The sequence below is a fragment of the Anabrus simplex genome, chromosome 13 (assembly GCF_040414725.1).
Source record: "Anabrus simplex isolate iqAnaSimp1 chromosome 13, ASM4041472v1, whole genome shotgun sequence".
Taxonomy (NCBI): Eukaryota; Metazoa; Arthropoda; class Insecta; order Orthoptera; family Tettigoniidae; genus Anabrus; species Anabrus simplex.
Window position 1 is genome coordinate 54128169 of NC_090277.1, and position 24972 is coordinate 54153140.

General features: G+C 39.3%; 1 protein-coding gene across 3 annotated transcripts in view; it reads left to right on the top strand.

The window, feature by feature from the left end:
* Positions 1 to 24972, top strand: part of LOC136885069 (sin3 histone deacetylase corepressor complex component SDS3) — a 126229-nt gene that overhangs the window by 16643 nt on the left and 84614 nt on the right. For all 3 annotated transcript variants that reach the window (XM_067157473.2, XM_067157475.2, XM_067157474.2), the window contains exon 4: positions 21953 to 22154. In XM_067157473.2, the coding sequence (XP_067013574.1) occupies positions 21953 to 22154 (202 nt within the window). The remainder of the gene's footprint in view (positions 1 to 21952; positions 22155 to 24972) is intronic.

Consider the following 24972-nt stretch of genomic DNA (forward strand, 5'->3'; position numbering starts at 1 on the left):
AGCAGGCTGGCGAGACTTCAGGCGTGTGCATTTCTGTCTGATATCCTCATGAACAGGTAGACGTTCATTCTTTAGCATTCTGGTCCATAGCTGAAAAAGGGCCTTCTGTCTCCTGATATGTGGAGGTAGTACATTGCTGAGAACCGGTAACCACTGGGTCGGTGTAGCACGAAGTGTACCAGTTATGATTTGCATGGTTTGACGAAGTTGTGAATCTACTAGCTGTGTGTGAGCACTGTTAAGCCAGACACCAGAGCAGTATTCTGCTGCAGAATAGACTAAGGCCAGAGATGTTGTCCTTAATGTGTTTCCATCCACTCCCCAGGAAGTTCCAGCCAATCGTTGGAGAATGTTATAACGACTTTTTAGTTTGTTCGCGGTTTTCTGCAGGTGATTTTTGTACGTAAGAGACCTGTCCAATGTTACTCCTAAGTAACTGGGATTGGCACAATATTGTAGTTCATGGCCCTTGAAGAATACCCTTGGATGGTGGTTTGCTTCTGCGTTGTTCAGATGGAATGTAGATGTCACTGTTTTCTGTGGATTGGGATGAAGGTACCATCTTTGAAAGTAGTCATCCAACAGTTCAAGGTCTCGGTTAAGAACTATTTCAGCTTCTGCGAAGTTGGGTCGTTGAATTTTAAGGCAAATATCGTCCGCATATATGAACTTTCAGGACACTGTTTCAGGCAGGTCGTGGATGTATAAGTTGAAGAGAGTAGGAGATAGAACCGACCCTTGAGGCAGACCATTGTTGACTTTGTGGAATTTGCTTCTGTTGTGTTCTGAGTGAACTTGAAATAGTTGGTTGCTTAACATTCTGTCAATTAGTGTAGTAATTTTTAAGCAAGGAACAACTTTAATCAGTTTAAGCATAAGACCTTCCCTCCAGACTGTGTCATATGCAGCTGTAAGATCTAAGAAGACAGAGACGCTTTTCAATTTCTTCTCAAAACCAACCTCCAGATATGTGGTCAAGGACAGTACTTGGTCACTGCAGTCACGTCTGGGTCGAAATCCTGCTTGTTCAACTGGAAGGAATGCTTCGATGGCTGGTGCTATTCGGTTTAGTATCAGTCTTTCTAATAACTTGTAGGTGACGCAGAGTAGAGCTATAGGTCGATAGCTTTGTGGGAGAGTTGGATCCTTTTCTGGTTTCAGAAGGGCAATAATGTTTGACTTCTTGAAGATTGGGGGAAGTCTTCCTGACTGAAGTATGGAGCTGAAGAATGCAGCAAGCCATCTTCTTGTAGCTGGACCACAGTTTTTTAGTAGTTCTGGGTAGATTCCATCTAGTCCTGCAGCTTTGCCATTTCGGAGTGATTTTAATCCCTCATCGACCTCTTGTGATGTGAAAGGTTGTGAATAGGTTGCTTTCGGTTGTGTTTCTCGTTTTGCCTGTTTAAGCTCAGTTTTAACCCATTTCGTGGTCAGTTTATTCCTTGTTGTTTTAGAGGTGGAAACGAGGTGATTTGCTATTGCTTCTACCTTGATTGGGGAATGTTGCTTTGGTGGTATGGATGTGGAATCTAATTTCCGAATAAGTGACCATGCTTTTCTGCTGGAATGGGTGAAATTCATGTCTTTTACAGTCTTTACCCACTTCTCTTTTCTAGCAAGATCAAGTGATTGTAGTAAATCTGTTGCTTTCTCGTGACTGCTATTTTCTTCGAATTCCTTACTCAGTCTGCTGGACTCTTCACTCCATCCCGGTATATAGTCTTTACGGAATCCTCTAGGAATATAGGTTTTTGCTGCTGATTTTATTAAGCCAACAAACCTCATGTAGTTTTCTGGGACAGGTTTAATCCATCTGATGTTGGCATCAGTAGACTTGGCATAAGCAACCCAGTCTGCTTTCTGAAAGTTCCAGCGAGGTCTGGGTGTAGATTGTATAACTGGGATCTGAATTCCTATTTGGTAGATTATGGGTCTGTGCTAGCTGTGCGCGAAGTTATTGAGCACTTGTCTCCTAACACGGCAAGATGGTGAAATAAAATTGTGCGAGACAAAGCAAAGGTCTGGTGTGTAGTCACATTTCCAACGGCCAGAGTGAAACGTTCCCTTATCTTTGGGGTCATATATCAGTGCAAGGTTGTTTACTTCAGCCCATTCTGAGACCTTAGTTCCATTTTCATCATCTCACTTATAGCCCCAAGATGTATGGTGGCTGTTGAAATCTCGAAGGATGATGTTATTATGAGAGGGTATTATGGGAATGGGATCAGGCCATATTTCATTGGGTGGCTTGTAAATATTCGTTACCATGATGTCTTCTATTTGTACTGAGGTGGAGAAATAGGTTGGATGATCGCTTACTGGTAGGGTACTGTAGTTGCAAATGTTGTTTCTAATATAAGTAGCAATTCCGTATTTAGCATGGTCGTGAGCTGCTATCATTTTAAATCCTGGTATCCTTCCCCTTGCCAATAACTGTTCAGTGTTCTCTGTATGTGTTTCCTGTAGTACAACAATGTCAACTGAGTGCTTCTGTAAAATGCTTGATAAATACTCACTCTTGGCTCTACTAATGCCTTCGATGTTAAACTGGCAGATGTTGATCTGTGGGCCGATCTTCCGTGTTTGAAATTCATAGTCCTTAGAAGGACTGTTCGACGAATATAGGTTATCATGACCGAGAGGTCGTTTATGGCAGTTCGGTCTCATCTTGATCGTAGTTGCTCGCTTAGCACCACCCGGGGGACACATGCAGGGTAATGGTAGGTAATACCTGCGGACGTGAGCAACTGTTGCTCACCATCATGATAACCTCACAACACATCTTAAAAGCCCAATATTACCGGGCGAGTTGGCCGTGCGCGTAGAGGCGCGCGGCTGTGAGCTTGCATCCGGGAGATAGTAGGTTCGAATCCCACTATCGGCAGCCCTGAAGATAGTTTTCCGTGGTTTCCCATTTTCACACCAGGCAAATGCTGGGGCTGTACCTTAATTAAGGCCACGGCCGCTTCCTTCCAACTCCTAGGCCTTCCCTATCCCATCGTCGCCATAAGACCTATCTGTGTCGGTGGAACGTAAAGCCCCTAGCAAAAAAAAAAAAAAGCCCAATATTTTCTAACTGAGGGACAGAGTGCTAAACAGATGCGCGCTGCAGTGAACACTTCTTATCTCGCCGTGTTGACAGAAGCCATATGGCGCTCACCTGGGACTTCCCACGGCATGCGAGAAGAAGTCTGAACACTTAAATTATTCTCCCTGTACTAGCTGATGTACCCGTGCTTTGCTACGGGATTCTCAGAAAGACTGACTTGGTGGTTTTCCTAACTGAATTCAACATAGGTCATTACAAAAACGTCAGTGTAAGTGATAGGAAAATTAATAACTTCTTACATAACTACACTAACTTACGACATAACTAAAGTTATGTTAGTTATGTAGTATTTATCGATACGGCCACTAATAACATAAGTAACTTATTTGAGAATTACATTTCAGGCCTTCCCTTAAACTACCATTTCAGTCAGTGTGAATAAAATTATTGATGGCCTAGATTATAGCGACTTATTACCCGACTTTGCATACCAATTTTTGTGAAGATACGACCACTAATATAATAAATAGTTGAGAATTACATTTTAGGCCTTCCCCTAAACTACCATTTTTCTCAGCGTGAATACAATTACGTATAGCCTATATTGTAGCGACTTATTTCCCATCCTTGTCTAACGATTTCCATTAAGATACGACCACTAATAACATAAATATTTGAAAATTAAATTTTAGGCATTCCCCTAAACTGCCATTTCACTCAGCGTGAATACAATTATTTATGGCCTAGATTGTAGCAACTTATTACACCGACTTTGCATACCTATTTTCATTAAGACACGACCACTAATGACATAAATATTTGAGAATTAAATTTCAGGCCTTCCCCTAAACTACCATTTCACTCAGCGTGAATAAAATAATTTATAGCCTAGATTGTAGTGGTTCATCACCCGACTTTACATATCGATTTTCATTAAATTCTCTTCAGCCGTTTTCTCGTGATGCATGTACATACATACAGACAGACAGAAATTACGGAAAAGTAAAAAATACATTTCCTTGTTACTGTGGACATGACCGATACAGAAATACCATTCTTTTCAAATTCTGAGCAATGTACAGACAAAACTCTTATTTTATATATATAGAGATTTTTTTTTTTGTACAACTGAAAAAGGTATTACTGTATAACTTATGTTAATCTATATATATAAAGTAAGAGTTTTGTCTGTACATTGCTCAGAATTTGAAAAGAATGGTATTTCTGTATCGGTCATGTCCACAGTAACAAGGAAATGCACTTTTTATTTTTCCGTAATTTCTGTCTGTATGTACTGTAACCGTAAAAGTTTGTTTCGATGGCTAGCTGAACACAAGACTCGGCACAGGGGTGTCCGGTCCTTATCTGACTTGTTACAGAGGAGAGGGAAGTAAAATAAGTATAATGGAACGCTAATTTTCACTCAAAGTTTATTCATAAAATAAAATCAGTATTTAACATCACCTCAGCACAACAGTTACAATGAGTACTTCTCCTGGGGTCGAACTGGTCCTGGTACATTGCGGGGTCGCAATGTTTGCTCATGGTGCCACCATCTTCCGAGCTGGTCTCGAATATCTAGGAGGTCTGGATGATCTAGGAGCACTCATGGTCTTGGTCGTAACACTGCACTGGGATACGAAATGGATTCAAAGTAATTGATCTGCACAAATGAGATTATTGTTAGTAGCGATCTTTAACGAGTCACAAGCTGCACTCAGTTGTCTTCACAGTGGGATTTCACTAATTAATTAGAAGAACACAGTCATTACTGATGGATTAAATTGAACTCAAAATTAAACTGGTGATGTATCAATCACATAAAATAAATGTCACCTTATTAAAGTTAAGTGTGAGAACATTGTCTGAATAACGACGTTGAAAACAAGGTATTCCGTTTTAATGCTTTACACAACATCAAAGAAAAAAGAATAAGTTCCGTGAATTTAGTCCCGTTCACTATTGAAAATGGCAAAAAAGAAAACACTGTCCTTTCTGGAACAGTCCTGGGTTCAACACAAGTCTTATCGGGATAATTAAGGAATGTTTATTGCACCAGATCGTTTAAATACAGTACTGAGTTTATGCTCACTTAAGAGTCTGGTCACTCGTAAAATAAAATCTAAGTTTGACGACACTGTTAAATTCAATGTCATTCGTAACACAGATGTACAGTTTGAAAAAATGTTCCAACACCTTTGGTAGAATAACTATGCACCGTGATGCTTCACTACCGTAAATTCAATAACCTGAACAGTCTGAAAATATTGGATTATGTTTCACTACTAGCACAGTTTATCATTTGTCAAGATTAAATATAAAATCACGGATAGTTTTGACGTTTCTCTAACGATAACGTTTCAACACTTTCAGTATTCAATGTTAAATAACTCTGTGAAGTTAATCACAGTCGTTCAAATATGAACATCAAATTATATGAGCGTAAAATCGTATTGGTAAAGAAATGTAAGTTTCAATCACACTGTTCTCGTAAATGATAAAACTCCTCAACTGTTCACACTTCAACTTAGGCGCAGTTTCTATCACCACACGCACGACACTGAAAATATTCTTAAGTCTTGTAGTGCGTCGTAATACGCGGACTTAAACTTTTGCAGAAGGTCGAACTGACGACTTACATTATGACAGCGGAATACCCAACAGCCGGCTGTCCGATCTCGGCTGTGGTACAAAGTGAACTGGCTTGACAAGCGAAATGCCTGCCTTTTTATTCGGTGTCCCCCGGAAATTGTAACTGCTAATATATTCCGTCATTTTCAACAGATCTCTTTGAAACTTGGGAGTCAAGATTATAAAAATATTAGGCTATACGGTGATGTAGTTCATTTCTCCATATCTTAATTCACTCAGAAGAAATTAATGATAGAAAGGAATCGAACGTTCCATCGGCTGACATAATATAGCCTTGACCAAGTTCCCCAGTTTGTAACATCACACTTCCCAGCTGCTCTCGGCTGACATACTTGCAGGGCAAGCGTGCTCGGCAGGTAACATAACTCCACACATCGGGAACTTTAACTTAGAACCGTGTTAAGGGTATAGTATGTAAGTATGTATGTATGTATTGTACCAGGAAAAGTTGTGGGCAAAGGGCATGAGTAGGACCTCAGGGAGTGGAACTGGGTTTTGGAGCCGATACAGAGAAGGATAGTCTCGCAGAGCGAATAATAGATGGTAAATAATTTTTTTTCAAAACAATTTATTAATTTCTCACCCTGCGGTATGATTGTTGACTCAAAATTTATATTGAAATTAAATGTTGAAAATAATCTTCTTGAAAAAAAAAATGGCATAAAGATCATTGGTTTCAAAGTCTTTCATATGTGTGAATTTCCACCTAAAGTCTTTTTAAACCTAAGCACACTTTTATAATGGTAAATGGATATGAGAAATTATTAAAAGTTTTCAGTTCTCAGTTTGTCAATCTCGTTATACAGCACACTTGAAATCCTACAGTCTTTCTACGAGAAATGAAATTGAAATTAAATTTATCACTTTTGAGAAATTATGGAAATTGTTCACACGCGACACTGAAGTTTCACTGTTCAAAATAAATGAAAAAGTTTAGTCAGTTTGTTACTCACTTATGACAAGAACTGTTGTTACCAAATGTCGAAAGATGGACATCTGGAATGTTCCATGTAGAATCAGGATCGGCGATGTTGACGTTCCCGATGAGGTGATGACAGCTGGAACTGTTGAGTTTCGCACACGAAAATTCATTTAGTGCGACTGGTTATCACTTACACTGTTGAACACTATTTATGGCGTATGAAGAATCACAGTCCTTTCTGTACTAAATACTATTTACAGTCGTTATTGAAACGTTCTTAATCACACAGTTCACACTTGAAGAAAAAAAAAAAAAAAAAAAGCAAGTCGATAAGCACAGTCTGTGAACACAGTCATTAAGTTAGATTTTCTGCTAATCCTGTTATATTAACTCAGAAAAGTTCTTACTTTTTCATTCAAAATATTGATGTGACGTGAATAAAGAAATATAATGCAATACTCGAGAAAAAAAAATAAGTTCTGGTGATTCTTAAGTATTAGGCTCTGTAGAAGTTTAATGTTACTTGACGTTGCCTAAGTCCACACGTAATGAAATAGTTAATATTTGTACTCCAATAAGTTCACTCGTGTTACAGTCTTAAATGTCTTTTTAGGATTATTTTGTAATCGCGACGCGACATACTAACTGCAGTGCGACGTCCTTTATCGGCGATAGAATTTCGCGTTCTGGAGATACGACGAAAGTACTTCTACCGTGACTGCGCGAACATACTGTACGCGGGCCGGTTTCTTCACTATCTCACTCACACAGTTGTCTGCTTGTCCTTGTACAGTACTGTACTGTACTGCACTGGTTTGCGGGCTATCTGGCCTTGACATATATAGATACCAGCGCAGGGAGGGGTGGCAGCTCTCTCTCGGCCATGTGACCGTAATTACGTAATTTCGTTGAGACTTTAAATTGTTATAACTCAACAATCGTTTGATGAATTAATTTGAAATTTACAGGGATTAACTTTTATGATGTTTGCTATAATTCAGCGTTTGTCCCGTTGAAATTGGTTAAGGTGTTAAAAAGCTGTTAAAAGAAAAATTCTTTCGAGAAATATCTCTAGGGGAGGTGAGCTTCGAGCGACAGGTGACGTCACTTGACTCCGCCTAGCGTACTCGTAGGGTCTGGCACATACTGGAACATTCTTTACATGGATGTTCGTACGTCGGTCGGATCTTTAATGCTGGAAATAACATTTCTTTCAATTAATATGGACCAGGACCTAGGCCTTCCTGGTACATCTTCCCCTTGGTTGGACGAAAAGAAAATACGCAGGATTTTCTTTTCCAGGCTTTACTCTTCCTGTGGTACATATTGTCATTTTATGAATTAAGTTACGAACTTCTTCTCGATATTTCTCGGGTACGGGATATGGTTTCTTCTGATAAGGAGACAAGTCATTTACATCAAGATGATATTCATAGTCAGCTATCTCTCCAGGCTTATCATCGAATACACATGCAAATTTCTGTAGAACGTCATTTTTAGCCTCCTCCAATTTTAATTTAATTTCCGGGTCTTCAACCACACTGGCTATTGACATTATATAATCCGGACCTATAATGGAGTTCTCATTGAATATGGACTCTGCATCGTCCTCACTTTGGTCACCCTTTCTACTTTCTGCTACGGCTGGCGCAACCTCGCTCACAGCGGGCTTAATAATGTCACCACCGGCTGCTTCAAAACGGGCTCCCTTCTCTTGAACTTCCAGGTCACCTCGTCCTACCAGCTGTAGTTCTACGGAATTATTCTGTAATCTTACGAGGTTGGCATCATAGTCAATGGTTCCTTTGTATTTGATCATAAAATCTGATCCAAGTATTAAGTTGAAGTTAAGACGTGATACTACCAAAAATATGTGTTCGAACATCTGACTGTTAATTTCAAACTCTAAAAATGCCTGGGATTTACATTTAACAATCTTATCAGGAACTATCCCTCTTACTTTAATTTGAGCTGCAGGTAATAACAAAACATTGTTCTGATCTTTAAGCGAGTCTACAAGCTTATCAGAAATTAAAGAAGCTTGCGCTCCAGAATCGATGAGCGTAATCACCTGCAGGTTGCCTGTGCGTACTGTTATGACAGGTAATGAACGTGTAATAATTGGCCTTAGTGTTTGTGCGTCTTCGAATAGTAATTCGGAATCGTCAATATGCCAGTAATTGATAACAGCAGTACAATAATTTGACGTTTCGACCTCATCGTGTTCGGTAGTCAATCTCCCTATTGCGAGATCGGCGTTTTTTTTTTTATAGCGCCTGTTGGGTCAGGATCAGGTGATCTTTGTTCTCTTGGTCCGAATTGACGTTGATATTCCAGGGATGTAGCTCCAGGCTCATCAGGATTACGGTTTCTCTCCCTGATGTATTCCCGTGTGTCCTTCCATCTACTTTCGAGTTCTCGTCGTCTGGCCTCACGGTTTCCTTCAGGAGTGCTTTCGCGCTGTCTCCATGTATTCCTAGGTTGGTAAGGGTGTCTATCCTGATTCCTCTGACGTCTAAAATTCCGGAATCTGGTTGGGTTAGTAGGGCTTAATCTGCCTTCTTCACGTGTCCTGGGTTCCTCTCTCTCCGGCGGTTTTATTTCCGCAGAATTCGTATTTACTTCTCGACTCCTGTTAGTTTTCGGACTAGATTGGGTATTAGCCGTATCTAACCTACGCAAAGTAGCGTCAAAATGCTCCAATGTTCTAATGTTGGCAGCGACTAGTATTTCTTGCACATGAGGTGGATATTGAAGTGTCAGGATCTGAATAAGTTCAATATCTGGCAAAGGTGGATCTAAAAACTGGAGCTTCTTTAATTGCATTAGGCAGTAGTCTGAATATCGGGAAGTATTGACTGAAGTATTGTATTTGCTAGAGTAGAGTTGCATTTTTACAAGGTGCTGTCTTTCTGAATCCCAAAAGCGTTTAAGAAGTGCCTGTTTAAAGTCGTCATAGTTTTTGAAGTTGCTCTTAAAAGCTATGAACCATGATAAGGCTCGTCCTTCTAGAAGTTTGGATACTACTCGAAGTTTCCTATCGTCCTCTACCCTATTTTCCTCCAGGTAATCGTCGACATTTAACAAAAATTCTCGAGCAGTGTATTCATCACGTCCTGAAAATTTGACTGGTTTGTCATCTGGTACTTTAATAAGGGTTGTTGTATTGTGTATTTCCCTCGACGAACCAGGAATTGTGACGTCAGTTGTCTGTTCTTTAAGTTTAATTTGATTCATTTCTTCGGACAAATTTTTAATTTTAGAATTAATTGAGGTGTCTAAACTTTTTATTTCATTTCTCAAGTCAGTTTTAATGACTTGTACGTCTTTACAGAAAGCAGCTATCTGGGTATGCGTGCTATCTAGCTGTCCTGTAATACGCTTGTCGAGTTCTCCTTGCGTGCTCTTAATTAATCCTATCTCGCTTCGTAATTTACCCACGTCGCTCTTTAATGCATCTCGCAAGGTTTCCTGCACCTGAGCTAACTTTGCTTGAGTTTGTGAGATGTTACCATGGGATTCTTGAAATTCAGTTCGTAAATCTTTGAGTTCAGTAGAAAATGCTTGAACGGAAGGAAGAACATTTCTAAGATCTTTGTCTAAAGACTTGACGACCTCTGTCTTTATTTCTTCCTTAATAGACTCTAAGTTTTCAACAAACTGATCCCGCATGTTTTTCAATGTAGCTTCGACTTGTGCACTAGAATCAGTGAGTTTCTTTTCGAGGCGAGTTCCAGCTTCACGGAATCGTTGCTCGATAAGGGCACTAGATTCAGTGAGTCTTTTGTTAATGACTTTATCCGCTTCAGCAAACTTAGTATCCAAGGTCTTGTCAACCTTACTATTTGACTCAGTTAACTGCGCCTGTAATTGAGTATTTTGTGCCTGCATTTGTTGTTGAAGTTGAGCCTGTAATTGGTTATTAGACTCTACCATTTGAGCCTGCAATTGGTTATTAGACTCTACCATTTGCGCCTGTATTTGAGCTATCTGGTTATTAGACCTATCAATCTTAGCATTCTGATCATTAATGCTAAGCCTGAGAGCTTCGATAGCTGCAAGTAAGTTATCCATGTTTCCGGAATATTCGAATAAGTCAAATACAACAAGTTCTTTGCAGTCGAATCCTGTGCTCAAGATATAATGACTTGAATCGAACCCTGAATGTTGCGATTATTGCAAGTGCATCATTTATTATTATAGCACGGCTTCAAAATTGAGTCCTTGAAGTTGCGATGTCATCTATTATTATAGTATGGCTCCAAAATCGTGCCCCACGTTGGGCGCCATCTATTATTATACTATCCTCTCTGTACCAGGAAAAGTTGTGGGCAAAGGGCATGAGTAGGACCTCAGGGAGTGGAACTGGGTTTTGGAGCCGATACAGAGAAGGATAGTCTCGCAGAGCGAATAATAGATGGTAAATAATTTTTTTTCAAAACAATTTATTAATTTCTCACCCTGCGGTATGATTGTTGACTCAAAATTTATATTGAAATTAAATGTTGAAAATAATCTTCTTGAAAAAAAAAATGGCATAAAGATCATTGGTTTCAAAGTCTTTCATATGTGTGAATTTCCACCTAAAGTCTTTTTAAACCTAAGCACACTTTTATAATGGTAAATGGATATGAGAAATTATTAAAAGTTTTCAGTTCTCAGTTCGTCAATCTCGTTATACAGCACACTTGAAATCCTACAGTCTTTCTACGAGAAATGAAATTGAAATTAAATTTATCACTTTTGAGAAATTATGGAAATTGTTCACACGCGACACTGAAGTTTCACTGTTCAAAATAAATGAAAAAGTTTAGTCAGTTTGTTACTCACTTATGACAAGAACTGTTGTTACCAAATGTCGAAAGATGGACATCTGGAATGTTCCATGTAGAATCAGGATCGGCGATGTTGACGTTCCCGATGAGGTGATGACAGCTGGAACTGTTGAGTTTCGCACACGAAAATTCATTTAGTGCGACTGGTTATCACTTACACTGTTGAACACTATTTATGGCGTATGAAGAATCACAGTCCTTTCTGTACTAAATACTATTTACAGTCGTTATTGAAACGTTCTTAATCACACAGTTCACACTTGAAGAAAAAAAAAAAAAAAAAAGCAAGTCGATAAGCACAGTCTGTGAACACAGTCATTAAGTTAGATTTTCTGCTAATCCTGTTATATTAACTCAGAAAAGTTCTTACTTTTTCATTCAAAATATTGATGTGACGTGAATAAAGAAATATAATGCAATACTCGAGAAAAAAAAATAAGTTCTGGTGATTCTTAAGTATTAGGCTCTGTAGAAGTTTAATGTTACTTGACGTTGCCTAAGTCCACACGTAATGAAATAGTTAATATTTGTACTCCAATAAGTTCACTCGTGTTACAGTCTTAAATGTCTTTTTAGGATTATTTTGTAATCGCGACGCGACATACTAACTGCAGTGCGACGTCCTTTATCGGCGATAGAATTTCGCGTTCTGGAGATACGACGAAAGTACTTCTACCGTGACTGCGCGAACATACTGTACGCGGGCCGGTTTCTTCACTATCTCACTCACACAGTTGTCTGCTTGTCCTTGTACGGTACTGTACTGTACTGCACTGGTTTGCGGGCTATCTGGCCTTGACATATATAGATACCAGCGCAGGGAGGGGTGGCAGCTCTCTCTCGGCCATGTGACCGTAATTACGTAATTTCGTTGAGACTTTAAATTGTTATAACTCAACAATCGTTTGATGAATTAATTTGAAATTTACAGGGATTAACTTTTATGATGTTTGCTATAATTCAGCGTTTGTCCCGTTGAAATTGGTTAAGGTGTTAAAAAGCTGTTAAAAGAAAAATTCTTTCGAGAAATATCTCTAGGGGAGGTGAGCTTCGAGCGACAGGTGACGTCACTTGACTCCGCCTAGCGTACTCGTAGGGTCTGGCACATACTGGAACATTCTTTACATGGATGTTCGTACGTCGGTCGGATCTTTAATGCTGGAAATAACATTTCTTTCAATTAATATGGACCAGGACCTAGGCCTTCCTGGTACATCATGTATGTATGTATGTATGTATGTATGTACACGCATCATGAGAAAATGGCTAAAGGGACTTTAATGAAAATCGGTATGTAAGGTCGGGGGATGAACCACTCAATCTAGGCTATAAATTATTTTGTTCACGCTGAGTGAAATGGTAGTTTAAGGGAAGGCCTGAAATTTAACTCAAATATTTATATTATTAGTGTTCCTGTTGATAAATATTACATAACTTAAGTTATATAAAAGTGAATTTCCGATCATTTATGTCTTATACATTTTTACCGTTCCGACTATGATAACAGAAATATTCGTGAATTTGTATTTTTGATGGTAAGTCCATGGGAACAGAATTTAATGCAATCGGTATATAGAGTTTGGAAATAAGAAACTACAGTACAGTCTGAGCCATAAACAATTTTATTCACCCTGGATGAAATTGTAGTTTGGTTCGAACCCCACTGTCGGCAGCCCTGAAGATGGTTTTCCGTGGTTTCCCATTTTCACACCAGGCAAATGCTGGCTGGGGCTGTACCTTAATTAAAGTCACGGCCGCTTCCTTCACACTCCTAGCCCTTCCCTGTCCCATCATCGCCATAAGACCTAACTGTGTCGGTGCGACGTAAAGCAACTAGCAAAAAAAAAATAGTAATTTAGGGGAAGGCATCAAATATTTAATTCTTAAGTACCTACGTTATTGGTCCTATCGAAAAGTACTACATAACATAAGTTAAAAGAGAATACAATTTCCGATCATTTTGTTTTATTCAGTTTTACCGTACCGACTATGATAAGAGTGGTATTTCAGAGTAGGAAGAAAACTAAATGTGAAGGCCTACAATATCGAAAGCTCTTAAAATTGATCAACAATTGATGTTCTTTGTCTCTTATGCTGCCACTGGACTCCGATAGATGGTATTACTGCTGCGTACCGAGTATAACAGCCTGACTGAATATTGGCAGGAAATAGCTGGGGAGTTAGAAAACTTTCTTCTTTAGCATGCCATTCCTCTGGTTCATACATTTCCTGATACTGCTGGTACGTAACACACTGGTTCATCATAGTATTCAAACTATTCAATCCCTACTCTGATGCGCTGTTTTGAATGAGCAGTGTGCACACGTAAGGGAGAGGCTCACTTATGACCTGGTCTAGAATTACAATATAGGCCTATTCCAAATTATAGCACCATAATTCACTAAATAACTTAAAATTCAACCCTGAAAAGAGCTGTTTCTTAAGAAAAGCTTCTTCCTCTTCACTTTTATTAAATTCTACATTCATTTTATTTCAAATTAGCAGTGAAGAGGGAGTTTTTCCTCTGGCTTGGAGGAAGAATTTGCCTCCAAGTCAGATAGTTCTTTCCGCCGCCAGTGTAGTGCATTGAGATTTTCCGATTCATCGGGTACTCCTAGGAAACAGATTAACAAATGAGCATAGTTTTTTGGCCTGGGACTCTCCACTATTCAAGCCTCTCCCTCGCTGCCGAAAAATGACAAAGAGTTTTCACAGATCACGGCTGTCTGCAGCTTGGTCATTCCAGCTCTGGAACTTTGGACTGTTAGATCACCAGCATAGTACTGTTCGTTAAAAGTGAGAAAATGTGTGGTTTTTCATTTGATCGAGTAGTTCATATGAAAGTATTGCTTTTAATCGTGCCATTCCTACTGATGTCATTGTAATGACCTATGTTCATTTCAGTTGGGAAAACTACTAAGATAGTCTTTCCGAGGATGTAAAAAGGCAGGTGGAGATTGAGAGCCTACAAATTATAATGAAAACTCCCCAACTGGATTGTGATTGACAGTAGACAAGCGGGCCTACCGTTACAATGAAAATTTCCTAACCCAGTCTTCATATGAGAAGAGACGTTTGGTGACTTCCCCGTCGCGTTGCTTGGGTAACGTTAAGAGCTGTGCAGTTTAATACATTCTTGCTCACAACGTGAACACTACCTAACCTAGAATTCTGTATACAGTGTAGAATTCCGTAACGAAGCACGGGTACATCAGCTAGTATATTATATAACATGTACTGTATTTGTTTTTTAGTTTTTCCGGATCATCCAGATTTTCGCTAATCCGGATCGGTTCCAGTCCCAGTTAATCTGGATAAACAAGGTTCTTGTGTACAGTACAACCTTGCATTACAAGTAGCTTGGTCTTCAAGGTTTTGCAGGACGAGCATAAATGTTTAATCCTTTTAGAGTCAGGTTTTTGAAGCACTCATGTACCCCACATTTTAGGTTTTTCCACACTCATAAATAAACCACATTATAAAATACAGTAGAAGTCCATTATAGCGAGAATTCACAACGGCAGAAAATTTACTCGCTATAGCGAATTGTCGTTATATCTGATTTTTGTATAAAAGTTGGAAAACCCTCGATGCACATTAAGATCAGTATGAAACGGCAATCAGTTTGTTCAAAACTTGCGTTTCCGTGGATGATATCCATACTAAGAAACAATGTTAAGTTTTGGTCCACCCAATCAATACACATTACTTTACAAGTGAACTGAAAATGAAAACCTACAACCTGTTTTCCAGTCATTGACCGGGTCAGGGATGTAATGAATGAAGCAGATATAGGCTGTTAGTACGATGGGGTCACCACTCCCAAAGTGACTTATTAATGAATGATAGATGCAATGAAATGAGAATGGAGAGTGTTGCTGGAATGAAAGATGACAGGGAAAACCGGAGTACCCGGAGAAAAACCTGTCCCGCCTCCGCTTTGTTCAGCACAAATTTCACATGGAGTGACCGGGATTTGAACCACGGTATCCAGCGGTGAGAGGCCGACGCGCTGCCGTCTGAGCCACGGAGGCTCCCTTACAATTTAAAGATAAAAATTTCATTGTTCCGTATTGAAATTATTGATGTTAAAAATTAAATAATTGAAAAGGAGGTTCAACCTATTCAATACTTAAAAGAAAGAAATGTAGTAATTACATTCTTATTTAAATGGGACCGGTTTCGACCTTAGTCCAGGTCATCATCAGCCGTAAAAACATGTACAATGTTTATGAATATTGGAGGTCAGTTTCACACTCTGATAGGCACAAAGACACGACACCACATTCTGTCATGCACAAAGTCACAACACTATCAACTAATATACGAAGATCAAAAATAAATTGAAGTCGCAGACGAATAGATTTGTAGTAGAAAGCCGACAGCTCCTGGTGATCACCGCGGCACATTCAAGGTCATGCGCTGCGGTCGAGTAGAGTGAAGAATGTTTTGAAGGTCCAGAATTTGTCACGGTTCTGGACCTTCAAAACATTCTCCACTCTACTCGACCGCAGCGCATGACCTTGAATGTGCCGCGGTGATCACCAGGAGCTGTCGGCTTTCTACTACAAATCTATTCGTCTGGGACTTCAATTTATTTTTGATCTTCGTATATTAGTTGATAGTGTTGTGACTTTGTGCATGACAGAATGTGGTGTCGTGTCTTTGTGCCTATCAGAGTGTGAAACTGACCTCCAATTTTCATAAACATTGTACATGTTTTTACGGCTGATGATGACCTGGACTAAGGTCGAAACCGGTCCCATTTACATAAGAATGTAATTACTACATTTCTTTCTTTTAAGTATTGAATAGGTTGAACCTCCTTTTCAATTATTTAATTTTTAGCTCCCTTACAAGTGAACTATTTAATTAAAAACATATTTAAATATTTAAGGACATGTTTTGTCTATTTGAGACACTCCATTTTTTTTACACTCTTACGATATTGTCTACATGTATCCTAGCATTAATACCAAAAAATTATTTCCCATTATTGAAAGAAATTTAAACACATATAGTTGCCTAAGTAAACTTGAGATTCTTGGTTTTATGGCTGTCTTAAAATTAGTAGTCAATAACAATTTTTTCACATTCAACAATATAATATATATCAACTAGATGGCTTGGCAGTGGGATCACTGGCTCGGGAATCTTAGCAGAGATATACCTAGATTTTTTGGAACACACTGTAATTGATAACGACAATTTTAAGAATATACCATTTTGGGCAACATACGTAGATGGCGCCTTGGTAATTCTAGATGATAGAATTGTTAATGCTTCCTCCACTCTGAATGCATAAGTGTGCCTCTTACAACAGTATGGTTGACCACGCTTTCAAAATACCGTTGTCCAAAGATAACTTAAATAAGGAACTTATTATCATCTGCTCCATCGCTAATTAAATGGTTATAGCAGATTTTTTATTGAATGAATATCAATAAATTTAAACACAGACCAAATACAACTCTATTAACTTCAATTGAAAATTGTTGCATTTTTACATGTATCCTGTAGTTCTTATCCATTAATTCAACATCATTATATGTGATTTCAGCACTCACAGCAAGAGTGTACAAGACTATCACGTTGCTTGTGAACTTCATTTGAATATTTCATCTTCATGAAAGTGTTACATATTTTGTGTTATGTGTGTTGATAATTGTATATCTTTTGCCTTGCTCTTTCAATCAGCTGATGATGGCACCAAATATGTGTCGAAACCAGTCCCAGGTTAAACATGTTATAACATAAGTTTGTGCAACTTTATATCAGTGTATTGAATAGCTCTCTTTTTAACATTGTGATTCTCAGTTCAATATGGAACAATTATGAAGTGTTGACATTGATGCTTTCACGGCCCGTACTTATAGACATGATATAGGCTTTTGGGCTTATGCTGTGTCAAGAAAATAAGGTGAAATTCTGCTAATCGTACCACGGTAGTTGCCAATGGTATTCATTACTCTTAGGCCGCGAATGCAAAACAACCCTTGATTTTTCGCACGAGATTCTAAGGTAAAAACATCGTCTTGGATTCGGAGAAATACGGTATGTATCACTCCAGAGTTTTCTTCTTCAAATGGCGTCACCTAACCTAACTGTAGGCCTATATGTGTCATGGAAATATATTTGAAATGCATGTAGAGAAATTAATTATCCTCGCTAAAAATTTACATGTGAATTGCCTCTCCTAAATTGAACTAGACGCGAGAAAATATGAACTATCCTCTGAAATCAGTGATGTACTCTGCCATATCTCGAGGTGTATCACATTCTTACTTAATTTCAGTGTATAACATTAAAATTAAGAGATAGTTTACTTCAGCCGTTATTTTTAATGAGTTAACAACTGCTATCGGCCACATTATTTACGCATTTATTACGAAAACTTATCCTCTTGCATTGTGAATTTTCTTTAGAGAACAGCTGTCGTTGGGAATTACTAATCAACTCCAACATCGCCTTCGAATGTCGACGAGAGAACTAGCTGGTGGACGTAGCGAGGAAACGATACCGAAGATAATCGCTGGGGTGCATGCATATCGGTAACGGAAAAAAATCGTGCACGCTTTATCACTCGTAATAACGGATGCATCAGTGATAGGGCTCTCGCTGTAACCGAAGGATAATCCACAGTTTAATATAGGAATTTTGAAGGGACAGCAAAACATTGTCGGTATAATGGGGTTCTCGTTATATGCCGTACTCGCTATAGCGGACTTCTACTGTATATGTAACTCCTTACGAGTACATAAGTTGATATTTTGAAGTACTTTCTAAATCTGGAATGTGGTGAGAGCTCGATGTTTCCAACCAGTTGTTTGTGATCCCAATTTGTTTCATCAACAACCAGCTGCACCAACTCCACTAGCACAAAAGTTTTTAAAGATCAATAATTTTGGCGCTATCAAACACTACTTGTCTCCCAGAGTCTGTCAAAGTTACTTGAAAGTCTGGTGGAGAAAAGTCATCCAATTGCCACGAAAATAGTGATGAAATAACTTTTAAACTTGTCGTGTTTTTCTTCTTTCGTTTAGATGGAGGCTTTTTTTCTTTCTCACTTACAATATTTTCATCTCTCTCTGTAACACTCGCTTTCAAAATCTCTTAACAATTCATTAAAAACATCTTCTTCATCATCACTTTCCGCTGTGGTTAATACTTGAAAGATTCCTTGATTTGAAATAGCATCGCTCCGAGAGCAACTAGCTTGTTGTTCTGCTATGCTTGTTTACATCACAGATGAACTCCACAGACGTCTGCAAAAGCCTCTGTAAGTTACTTCCCGATGCTATGAGCCATGATTAATTAGTTCTTAATGCCCAGCAGATTGCAGAACATGCCAGAGATCGAATCTGCACTCGAGAATGAACCAGGAAACTGAAAAAGGAATTAAAGTTCTCGTGTACCGTCTATAGACGGGCGTAGCAGTGCTGGACCGGCCATGTCAGCCTGTCCATAGGTGGGCGTAGCACTTTTTGGGTTAAACATCCTAAGACTTTGAAAAGTAGTACCAGCAGTTCACTGTTTGATCCTCAGAACGAATTCATAAATTCACAGCACACAAATCTATTGATGACAATAATTACCGTCAACTGCAGATTCGTATTCAATCTAACCTGCTGCTCTTTCTTCAGTCTTGGCTAACGTTTTCCACACACTGTGAATATTGCAGTTTCGTTTCAGTATCATATCTATAAGACCATATTTCTCTTTATGAAGTTTTCATTGTAATTAGCATGATCCTCAAGTTTGACTTTTGGAAATTTGTAAGTCCCTCTGGTCTTCATTGGGAGTCGTAGAACAAGCTTTGCAACTTTCCGATGCATTTCTCATTTTTCCTTTGTAATTTCATGATGTGAACCTATTGAGATGTTACATTCTTCTGCGACTTTCTGAACTGTCGAGCAACAATTACAATGCGCAAGTTGTGCGACATGAATGTCATCACATGACGTTGAGAACCTGTCCTCCTATGTTGGCTCTTAGCTTGGGAGCTTGGGTTAGAGAGCACGGGGTCGTTAGCTGAGTCATGACATTACTTCCACTTGTGCCAAGTCTCTCATCACTTTCATCTGTCCTATCCAACCTCCGTGGGGTCAATTCTTGTTCTTTTTCGAATCCAACAGTATTTATTAGGCTGTGAGGCCTAGGGAGTCTTTTCATTTTCATGCCCTTCATGGCCCTTATCTTTCTTCATTTTTCGAAGTGTCGGACCCCTTCAATTTTTTCTCTCTGAATGGTGTTTATAGAGGATGGTTGCTGAAACCTCTCATAACATTGTGTGACCATAAAACTGTCTTCATTCTCTGATACGTCTCCTTTAACATTTTCCTCAGTTTGAACCAGAGGCAAATGTTGATTTGCTGCTTGTAATATTCAAACATCTAGACAGTCGCTACTCATACTCAACACACTCTCAGACTAACAGCTGCTGAGTGATGCAGTAGGTGATTGTTCCAGTAATGTGCAGCAAATGGTATACAGCACCTCTTACCAGAAACCACTATTAATTTGCATTTTCAAAGCTCAGTTATTTTTTTTAATAGGCTTTGTACCCAAATAATTAGTCGGATACCACCCACAAAGATTCTCAGAGCATATGACCAAAAGGCCCATTGTTTCCTCATTAACCCGTAACTACAAAGGTCGATCAAATATAAACAGGATTTATGTTCCTGAATGTCAACACTTGGTAGGACTGGACCCGTGCTTCTGCTATGCTTAGACGGCACCATTAGGAGTGGGGAGAGCGTCCTGTTAGATATTTCTCGACGTTTTGTCAGTAACGCTCCATTGTCGGAGCAACAGGTGCTCCCCTCCGCTGCGCAACGCATAATTATGAAATTTCTTGCTCGTGAAGGAGTTACAGCGGCAGAAATTTGCCAGAGATTGACTGCACAGTTCGGTGATCAAACATTGTCAAGGACACGTGTGTTTGCCTGGCATAAAAAAGTTCAAGAAAGGACGAAAATGTGTGGAAAATCAGCAACACGATTGCCGTCCTCGGATCAGGATTACAGATGAAAACATCCGTGCGGTTAAAGACATTATTGACTGTGATCGATGGGCGAGAGTACCAGAAATTGCAGAACAAGTCGGAATCAGTTATGGGAGCTGTCGAGCAATCATCTCAAACGACCTACAGTTCCGTAAAGTGTGTTCCAGATGGGTCCTTCTACTGTAGCTCTGTCTCCAAGATACAGGAAATGCACTGGACTACACTTGATCATCCTCCTTACAGCCCGTACTTATCGCCCTGTGATTTCCATTTGAACCATTTAAAAAAGCTCGAGGAGGGCAACGATTTGAAGATGACAAGAGTGTGGAAGACTGTGCGCAACTGGGTGATGACATGACCCTGACCTTTTTACGATGAGGGCATCAAAAAGCTGCCCATACGCTGGGGCAAATGCATTTCCAAAGCAGGAAACTATGTGGAAAAATAAATTTTAATGGCCTTGTGTTTTTCAATAAATGAATTTAAATAAAAATAAAATTCCATTTATATTTGATTCCCCCTTATACCACACATGGGTCCAGAAGACCCGAGACAAATTGTTTTCCATTTCCTGTCTCAGCATTTTGTAGCCTGGCCCTGGGGATACTATGTATGCTCCTACACTTTGGTTAGCTTTGAGGTGCCATTGTGTTCAGTTCATTATCGTACTCGGTCTGCTATAAATAAGTCGCCGGGTCCTCTGAACCCGTGTGTGTCTTAAATGTAACACTTTTTGTTAAATGTGCTTAGTTAGTTTTGTAATTTATGGCAAGCAGTCTCAATGATGAACAAATCCTAGAACATTAGACATCCAGTAATACTGAAGATATAAGTGCATCAGAAAGTGAATATGAATTAAATTTCCCTTTCAGAGACAGACCGAAAGTCGTGTAGAGAGTGTGCCAAGTGCAAGACATTGCTGTGTGGTATACATGGCCATGTAGTGTCCAAAATGCTACAGAGAATAGGCTAGTTTGAATATTAGTAGATAATAGAGATTCTCTGCCACCTTGAAGACCAAATTAAGTAGTAGAAATTAGCAAACCGTGTTATTGGTAATTATTGTGTGATACCCTTCCATCTACATCAGATCATATTTATCTGCTAAAAGAAGGCTGTAGTTTTTTTAGTTTTTCATTTAGGGCCTAATGTGACAGGTGAATTTTCAGCTTCATACATATTATTACTTTAAAGAACCAAGCTATTTTAAGGTAACACAAACATGTTTACGAGTAGCAATTTGTTTAGAAAGAGTGATTTATTGGTGTATCCATTTTAAAAACATCTGTTCGAAATCCTAACTATTAATATTTTTAAATCATTTTATGTTAAATTACTAATAAATCCTTCTGCTGTCAGTGGCAAATTTTCGAAAGTGGGTCCCATGTGTGTCTTAAGTGTAATATTTTTCATGTGTGGTGGTAGTTACGGGTTAAATAACCATCAACAGAACAAGGGTTTTGATCGTAGCCTTTGTGAGTTTCCAGGTTACGACTGAATGTGATCATGAGGGATTACACGATGGAGTGTGTAGAGAGGGACTATATCCTGGAACAGAAGGCAGCAGCCAAGGAGTTTGAGGAGAAGAAGATCGAACTGCGGGAGACTCTGATCTCGGACATGGAAGAGAAAAGGAAACTGATAGAGTCGGAGAGGCACACCATGGAGCTGACTGGTGATTCCATGGAGGTAACGCACCAGTCCCTGCTTGCTGAAAGTAATCAGTTGTTGGTGTTGTGTTTGTTTTCATCTTAAATGACCCCCACCATCATAGCAGTGCCCGTTTGATTGAATGCCACGAGTTGTCTTGCAAGCCTAATGTTGGTTTTAGGATCAGGATCTCATTGACTTCATGCAGTCTTAATGTCATTTCTTTTTAGTAATTTCATTACAATTACAGTAATGTTGATATTTTGGTGATTAAATTTGCTGTCCTCTAAGAGTTATTGTCCGGAACAAAGCTTTGTTAAAGAGTTCTAGTTCATTGCTGCTGCCTCGTGTAAGGAAGTTGGCTATGCAGTTAGGGTCATTCAGGAGATAATGGGTTTGAATTCCACATTCATTCATTCATTCACCGAGCTCGATAGCTGCAATCACTTAAGTGCGGCCAGTATTCAGGAGATAGTAGGTTCGAACCCCACTATCGGCAGCCCTGAAGATGGTTTTCCGTGGTTTCCCATTTTCACACCAGGCAAATGCTGGGGCTATACCTTAATTAAGGCCACGGCCACTTCCTTTCCACTCCTAGCCCTTTCCTGTCCCATCGTCGCCATAAGACTTATCTGTGTCGGTGCGACGTAAAGCAACTAGTGAATCCCACATTCAGCAGCCCTAAAGATGGTTTTCCATGGTTTCACATTTTCACACCAGGCAAATGCTGGGGCTGTCCTTTAATTAAGCCCTTTCCCATCCTTCTATCGCCAAAAACCTTTGATGTGTTAGTGTGACATTAAACAAGTAGCAAAAAAATTATCTGACCAATTGCACAGAAAGAAGCCCAAAGTCGACAATGGAAATTTTACAGCAGAGCTAAACAAAACTGTCTAGGGTTTAAAAATTGCATTTCTATCTTTTAACTTCTTGTGCTATCTATAGGGGCTACCTGGCCAAGGCGGACATGGGACATGCCCAGAAGGACATGGGTTTGACTCCTTGTCAGGAAGCAAAAAAAATAAATTAAGAAACCAGATTTCCACTTCCAGAGATGCACATGGCCCTGAGGTTCACTCAGCCTACACCATTAATGAGTACCAGATTAATTCCCGGCGGCAAAGGCGGCCAGGCATAGAGCTAACCACTCTACCCTCACCAACTGGAGAGGTTATGGATAATGGAAGCCTTTACCTTCTACCCCTCCCAGGGCCTTCTTTTCCTGTATGGAGATGACTTTGCTTTTCTTGTGCTATCAATGGGTCATCTTAACAAACTAAGTTACAAAACAGTTTGATTCTTTGCCACTAGATGTTAGGAAAATTTTGTACATTTAGTAAGAATAATAAATGAAAAATGTAATTGCGTTTTTCTCAACATATGTTTTCTTAATGGTAACTTCAATAATAATTAATATCTTCTGAAGTATTGCACCTAGAAGCATTAACTTTTGTCTTAAATGTTCCGTATCTTATGCCAATTTTAGAACCACAAGAATCTCAAAACTGAAAAATCCTACTTTAGTTCCCTTTCTGCACAACTGGTTACATATAGAAAGTAACAGGACATGGTGGAAAGAGGAGGAAAAAGAAAGAAAACACAAAAGGACAGGGACAGTCTCCTCATCCTCATACATAGCGAGATTGGCTTTCTCCTCATCAATTCCAATTTTTCTCAGTCTTTGACGAGTTCATTTATGCTTCGCAGCTTTAGAGGGAGAGCAGGCAACAACACTCGGTTAGAAACCATCCTGGCAGATCCTCAGCTTGGATGTGGAAAATGTAGATTTAGAAGAAATCTGGATAAACATAATAAAAGAGAAGTGACAAAAAGTTAAAGATGAGCTTTGGTGGTGACAGACTTTAAAAACAGTAGAAAAGGCACCTTTCCAAGTAATATTCCACTGCTTAAGAGGAGCTCCCTATCACAGGGATAGAAATAAAGGCAGCATTGAGAACTAAGCCTGAAGGAAAATCACCTGGAGCAGACGAAAGGAATGCCGTGCCAACAGCATCAAAGCAGAAGAGTACAACATCTGCAATGGCTATGCAGAATGTGGAAGGATAACAAGGCATCTTCAGATTGGAGCAAGGGTGTTACCATTTCTCTGCTCAAGAAAGTGAATAAGTAAATTTCACACTGCACATTTTCTTCACTACTTGGAAAACCCTAGAAACATGAATATGTTTCTGGGCTTAGGAAATCAGAGAGCGAGTACAGATTCTTTGGTTGTCCCCTCTTAGCAGCCTGTTTTGACATTAAGGGGGTACAGATAATGCATCCTTTGACATCACCCACAGGGGGATAAAGAGTTCCAATAAATCTAAAGAAAAATGCCTGTATCTACAAAAGAATGTTAAGGCTCATGAATTGTACGAAAATGAAAAACATTCTAGACTCGTAAATATAATACTAATCTGATTGGTGTCGTTAGCCAGCCCTGTGGTGTATAGGCAGTGTGCCTGTCTCTTATTCCAAGGTTCTGGGTTCGTTTACCACAGTTCAAGGATTCTCATTCTGGACTGAGGAGTAGAACAGAATTCACTTGAAATAAGATTTTCTCAAGTTCGTAGTTACAGGAAGAAAACACACAGTGAGAAGATGGCGCTATTGACCTAGTATACATACGATATAGACATTGATTCCCATAGGGAACATGAAATATTTGTCCTGAATGAGTAAATTTATAATAACATAATGGTCCGTTATTGGACATTATAAATTTTCCAGCTAACTCATTCTTGGTTGCCTGCGTTTCACCCTCGTGTGCTAAGTTGGGCTCATCAGTTGGTACTTAGCACACCTACCAAGACGCAAGGCTAGTGCATACCGTGGAGGCGACTGCCTAAGCTACTTG